The sequence below is a fragment of the Pinus tabuliformis genome, chromosome 9, assembly GCF_031772625.1.
Source record: "Pinus tabuliformis cultivar Carrire ecotype Pingquan chromosome 9, CPIR1, whole genome shotgun sequence".
NCBI classification, from domain to species: Eukaryota; Viridiplantae; Streptophyta; class Pinopsida; order Pinales; family Pinaceae; genus Pinus; species Pinus tabuliformis.
The window spans coordinates 1,671,855,241-1,671,861,508 of record NC_142307.1 but is presented as its reverse complement, the minus strand read 5'-3'; the positions used below and the strand labels follow the sequence as shown (position 1 = coordinate 1,671,861,508).

Below are 6,268 nucleotides of genomic sequence, written 5' to 3'. Positions count from 1 at the left end.
TGCTTATGAGATTCTTGTGTTGAATTCTTATGAAAGTGGTTACTTAAAGATTTTTTATAACTAACTTTATAGCATAAAGATGATTTATATATAAACTTCTATACATGTACTGTTGTATTCTTTGATTTGTTTGTCTTGCAGGTCAAAGAAAGAAGAAGGGAACTCCAAGAAGGGTTTGCACCCTAACGGTCTTCTCGAACGTAGGACCTTAGGTATGTACCCTAAACATTAGAATTTGCTTAAAAGTAAAAAAGATGGCTGTGTGTGTGTGTTTCTTTGTATAAGCAATTTTCAGTCTGGTAGAGTCTTAGCCCAAAGGACCCTAGGGGTAATTTCCCTTCAACCAACAGCTCATGAGCAATGTTATTTAGCCTTGCTTCTAGTCTCCAGCTATCAGCAACTTTCCTGGTTTGAGAGCCATTCTGAATGCGCGTGGCCATGTTGATGAGGATCTGGGAATCGCCTTCCACTATCAAGGGTTGAATATTGTGTCTCCTGGCTAGCAAGATCCCTTGCCAGAGTCCCTCCAGCTCTGCGGAGTTATTGGTGTCCCACCCTATATTACCGAAGTAGATCTGCAGGGGGGTGCCTTCATGGTCTCGAAGAATACCTCCAAATCCTGCTGGTCCAGGATTGCCTTTGGAGGCCCCATCAAAGTTGAGTTTGTATGAGTTGGTAGGAGGGGTGGTCTAGCATCTGTTATCCTTGAAGTTGCAATTCACTGGCTGATGCATGGCAAACTCTTGTGGCAGCTACAGTTGCCAATTGTCGAGAATGTTTTTCTCATTGTCTGTGGTAGGGAGATCCTCTTTTGTCCATGGTCGTAGCAGCATTGTTTCTCTAAGATTTCCATGCAGTCTGCTCCAGATTTCTTCAATGGGAGAGCTCTAGTTTTTAAATATGTGCCTGTTTCTTTCCTTCCAAATGTTCCATAAGACTGTGCCCGGGATGATGTTCCATAGGTGATTGAGGATCGCACAGTCATAGGGGTTTTTCGGCCATTGTCGGATGGAATCAATGATGTCGCTATCTCCTTTGCACCTTTTTTGGCATCTAAAACTAACCTTTTCCCATAGCTGGTTGGCTAGTGAGCAGGTGTCCAGAAGGTGTTGCAAGGTTTCCTCGTTCTGAAAGCAATTGTGACATATCGAAGGGCCTTGAAAGTTGCGTCTCCTTAGTTTGTCCCAGGTGAGAATCTTTTTGTGACCTACCATCCAGAGGAAGTGGGAGATTTTGGGCCATGCTTTGAAGCCCCAAATTTTCCTCCATAGAGGATCCGGCATAGTGGGAAAGTTGCCGATGAGATTGTAGGCCTCGGAGGTGGAGTAGGATCCTTTAGGTTGATAGCCCCATCTGAGTATATCATCGCTGTCCTCGTGCCGAATGCTTCTTTTCCTTAACTCTTTCTCAAGATCTGCTACTTCCTGAGTATTTGTATTGCTGATTATTTGATTGCTCTGTCGCCATTTTCTGAATCCATGCTCCGTCTCCTGCATCCAAAATTGATGGACTGTTGCCTGCTGCTGCTCCTGCCTGTTCGGAACCAGCAATGGAGGAAGAACACTCGAGAGTTTGGGCAATTGGTTCCAGGCGTCAGTCCAGAATCTAGCAATGTGACCATTCCTAATTTCCCAAAAGCTGTGCTGTTGAATGAGCTGGTGATGCTGTTTGGCTGCGTTCCAGATTAGCGACCCTTTGTCGGTGGGAGTAAATCTGATGAGCTCGTCTTGGGGCCTGTTGTTGGCATATTTGGCGGTCCATATTTTTGCCCATAGCTTATCTGGATTAGTCATCCATTGCCACCAGATCTTGGCGTTCATGATGGTGTTGCTGTACTCAGGATCTCTGAGTCCAATTCCTCCTTTGTCTTTGGGCATGCAGACAGTGGCCCATTTCACTAGTGCCCACTTGCGATTAGTGGCTGAGCTGCCCCACAGAAAGTCACGCTGCAAGTTCCTCAACCTTTTTAATACCCACTTTGGTGCAGCTAGGATAGAAAAAAGGTAGAGAGGCATGGCTTGGAGGATAGACTTGATGAGCACCACCCGACTAGCTAGATTGAGAGAACGGTGAGTCCATAGATTGAGCTTTGAATCGAGTTTCTCTAGAAGATTACGCCAAGCGGGCTGCTTTATGGCTGAGGCAGTGAGGGGAGCTCCTAGGTATTTGGAGGGGAGGGAGGCTGAGGGGAAGCCTAAAATGCGGGAAACAGCAGATTTAACCGAAGGAGGGGTGTGGAAGAAGAAAATTTGTGACTTGGAGCAGTTGACATGGGTGCCAGAGGCTTCAGAGAAATCGTTGAGCAGGGTTTTTAAACAAGAGGCTTCCTGAACCGAGGGGTAGCCATAGAGCATGGTGTCATCAACAAATTGCTGATGAGAGGAGGTAGGGGAGTTGTGGACAGAGATGCCCTTTAGCTACCGAGAATGGAGGGCATGCTTGATGTGTCTACCAAGACCTTCAGCCATAAGAACGAAGAGGAAAGGGGAAAGGGGGTCCCCTTGTCTTATGCCTCGAGAGGGCTTGAAAGGGCGGGAGGGTATACCATTGACAAGGATGGAAAAGTGAGTGGAGGTGATAAGGCTCATGATCCAGCGAACCCACATGGAGCAAAAACCAAATGCTTTCAACATGTGTTGTATATAAGACCAACTAAGCTTATCGAAAGCTTTAGAGAGATCCAATTTGAGTAACATACCTGCTTGCTTGGATTGTTTGAGCGAGTGAATGATTTCGTGCGTGAGGAGAATGCCATCCATTATCTGTCTGCCTTCTACATATCCCGACTGCTCCGGAGAGATGAGCATGGGTAATAGAGGTTTTAACCTATTAGCAATGACTTTGGATATGACTTTATAGATGACATTACAGAGAGCTATAGGCCTGAATTTGTCAGGTGTAATGGAGTTCTCCTCTTTAGGGATGAGAGTAATGAAGGTGGAGTTGAGGGAGGGGAGAAGCCAGCGCAGAGCCCTGGATTCCTCTACAATCTGCCAAACCTCCAGCTTAATCATATCCCAAAAAGCATGAAAAAACGTGGTTGTGAAACCATCTGGGCCAGGGGCCTTACCTTCTTTGAGCTACGCCATTGCCTCATCTACTTCCTGAAGAAGAATAGGGCGCATGAGTAGCTCGTTGTGTTCCTCTGTGACAAGTTTAGGTATATTGCTGGTTATCTTTCCAATCGCCTGTTGCCGATCCACTGCTTGTTCTTGGTGTACCTGCTGGAAATGATTGAGGAGTATCTCTTCGATTTCCTCATGCTTCTCGACTTTTGCCCCCTCTTGGTTCTGAATGAATGGAATATTATTATGCATCCTTCTCTGCACCGTAGTTCTGTGGAAGAACTTAGTGTTGCGCTCCCCTTCCTTTAGCCACCTGACCCTTGATTTTTGCCTCCAATAAATTTCCTCCTGCTTTCTCCTTTCTTCAAGCTGATTGTGAATGTGCCGTTCCTGATCCAGGGTTGCCTCCGTGTGCCCTTCATTAATTATTTTCTGTTGGAGATCCCCCAATTCCTGACTTAGCTCCTGTTGCGCCTTAAATATATTTCCAAAGGTCTCCCTATTCCATCTTTTTAGGTGACTTTTAAGAAATCGCAACTTCTGTTGAAGCTGATACATTTTTGATCCCTCTGGGGGGATGAAAGAGGTCCAGATGGTTCTGACGAAGTCCTTGAATGCGGGGTGTGTAAGCCAAAACCCCTCAAAACGGAAGGGTCTTTTGGTCCGATCCCCTGGTCTCTGCCATTGCAGAGCGATCGGCCAGTGATCCGAACCAGTATGAGCCAGTATTGCCGCTGACAGATCACCTCCAAGATGCACCGCATTATCCGAGATCAGAAAGCGATCCAGTTTAGAGGCAATCTGATACTTGCCAGTTCTGCGATTACTCCAGGTGAAGGTGCCATTACAGAACGACATATCTATGAGAGAGGCATTTTGGATGAATTCCTTGAAGCGATCAACTTCTGGTTCCAATCTGGTTCTCCCTCCTATCTTATCCTCTATTTTGGTTATCATGTTGAAGTCCCCTGCCACGATCCAGAGTGGATGTCGCCTATTTATGCTCAGCGCTTCTATGGTGTCAAGGAGCGCGATTTTACTTCCTGTATCTTGCGGAAAATAGACGTTGGATAGGTTACCATGAACGTTGGTACCCAGAATATGAAAGGCCGCCTGTATGAGGTGGTGGGATGCGTGAAAATCTGTGAGAATTACAGCTTGGGTGTTCCATGCTATAGCAAGCCCCCCCGAGGCTCCCGAGGCATCTACAGCAACAGATCGGCACCCTGGCCAAGCTTTTGAGAGTATGCGACCCAGCGTAGCACTATTGCATTTAGTTTCCTGGAGGAAACACATCTGCGGTTTCTCCATCTTGATCATGTTTTTTAACATCCTGAGTTTTCCAGGGCTATTGAGCCCTCTTAAGTTCCAGGATACAAGCTTCATGGTTCAACTAGTTTGGGAGGGACTGTAGTACTTCGTCAACTTCGCATATCTGCCTGAGTCCACCAGGATTTTCCCAATCTCTATTGTTCTCTGGAGATCTGTTTTCCTCCCTCTTTTTTTGGTATCCTTTGGACGCAGGCTGCCGTCCCAAGTACTTCCTGGTTGTATACCTAGTTGGTGTTGGTGGTAGGCTCTGGAGATGACTACTTCCAACTTTTCTAGTTCGGTCTCAGAGATGGATTCATATGCTTTTTTTTTGCACGCTAGTTCTAGTTCTATAATGTCCAGACCGTGGAGATCTATGCTTTCTGGCTCTTCCTCCATTTTCTGCACTTGACTGCTTTCCTCGTGATTAGTCTCTGAGTCCCGTGGGAGGTCTGCCTTACCATCCACCTCCATTTCCTTTGGATTCTCCGCAGTGTCTTTCGGAATCCTGCTAAGGATGGTCGGGATGATGATGGGAGGCTGAGATTTGGGTGGGGGGTCAGATGGAGGGGGATGGGTGGAGGAGGAAGGGCGTGCATGGATATTCTCAGAGTCTAGGGGCTGGTCATCTGAGTAGTCGCCTAGAATGTCGAAGCTGTTTTTAGAAGCAGGGTTTTGGGGTTTGTTGGGCTGGGGTTTGGACCCATTCTGAGGCTTTTTATGCGTGCGCTTCCGACTTGGGACTTTGGTGAAACCATCTTGAGATGGGGATTCAGAAGGATCAGAGGAGTTGGCTTTGGCATTAAGAGGGCAATCCCTGAAGAGATGCCCCAGCGCATGGCACCTTCTGCACCTAAAGGGCACATGCTCATAATCGAGAGGCTGGATCCATTCCTCGTCTCGGTGGGCAAGTGTTACTGACTCTGGTAAAGCTTCATTCAGACGAATAAAGACACATATTCTAGCGTAGGAGATATACTTATGGGATTTGGTTTCTTCTGCCGCTCTGATGTATTCTCCCACTCCGTTTCCTATGCCCTTTAGACAGTCCTCTTCCCAGTATTCATCGGGCAGTGAGTACAGTCTGATCCACACTGGTGCCCAAGTGAGATCTTCCTTGTCAGGGTTGAATCTTGGCATCCAATCCCTCAGATATAGACCTGCCGAGTTGAAGAAATAAGGCCCGCCTCCTAGGATCCTGTACTTGTCCTCTAGGCAGAAAAAGATGGCGGTGAAGAAGCCCTTTGGCCCAAGCTGGAGAGTGACATCTCCCTTGGGTTTCCATTTCGCCGCGATCCAACCGTTTAATGCTCTTTCAGTTGGCCAAAACCCTATGAATTTTCCAATGATAGCATGATCTTTCATATACTCTATTCTTCTATCGATCTTGTCTCCTGGCAGTTCTATTCGTGGCCTTTCTTTGGCTACAGGTCGGCAAGTTGATGAAGAGACTTTCGGGCTATTCCCTTGAGTCTCTTTTTCTTCCTGTGGATCATTGTCATTACCTTGATGCTTTTTCCCTTTGCTGAGAATATCCGGATCAACCGATCCAAAAATGACCGCTTGCTCTGGGCCATGCAGTGAAGGGGAGGGCTCTGACGCCCCCCCCTGAGGAGGTACCATTGTCCTACGCTGATCCCCTGCAACTCTGTCACGCTGCAGAGCTTCCTTTGCAGAGCTTGAACGCGTTCCTCAGTGCTGTCGGCGCCGTCGAGGGTTTCTTCCTCAGAACCCTAGCTCCGTTCCGCTTGTCCTGTCAATTGAAGGGGATTCTTTTTCACTTCCCATCGGTTTAAAAATTGCCTTTGTAGTTCGGCCAAGGTAGCGATACGTGCCACTGGCAAACCTCTGAACCATTTCCTCACTTCACCTGCAAATGTCTATACAAAGAG

General features: G+C 47.1%; 1 protein-coding gene across 1 annotated transcript; it reads right to left on the bottom strand.

Annotated features, from left to right (window-relative positions):
- Positions 1-689: 689 nt before the first annotated feature.
- LOC149155312 (uncharacterized) lies at positions 690-4,376 on the bottom strand. Its single transcript, XM_089444389.1, has 5 exons — positions 3,471-4,376; positions 3,093-3,290; positions 2,699-2,990; positions 1,065-2,194; positions 690-752 (listed from the first exon to the last, which is right to left on the bottom strand). The coding sequence occupies exons 1-5, from the start codon at positions 4,374-4,376 to the stop codon at positions 690-692; spliced, it is 2,589 nt and encodes an 862-aa protein (XP_089300515.1).
- Between the last annotated feature and the right edge of the window lie 1,892 nt (positions 4,377-6,268).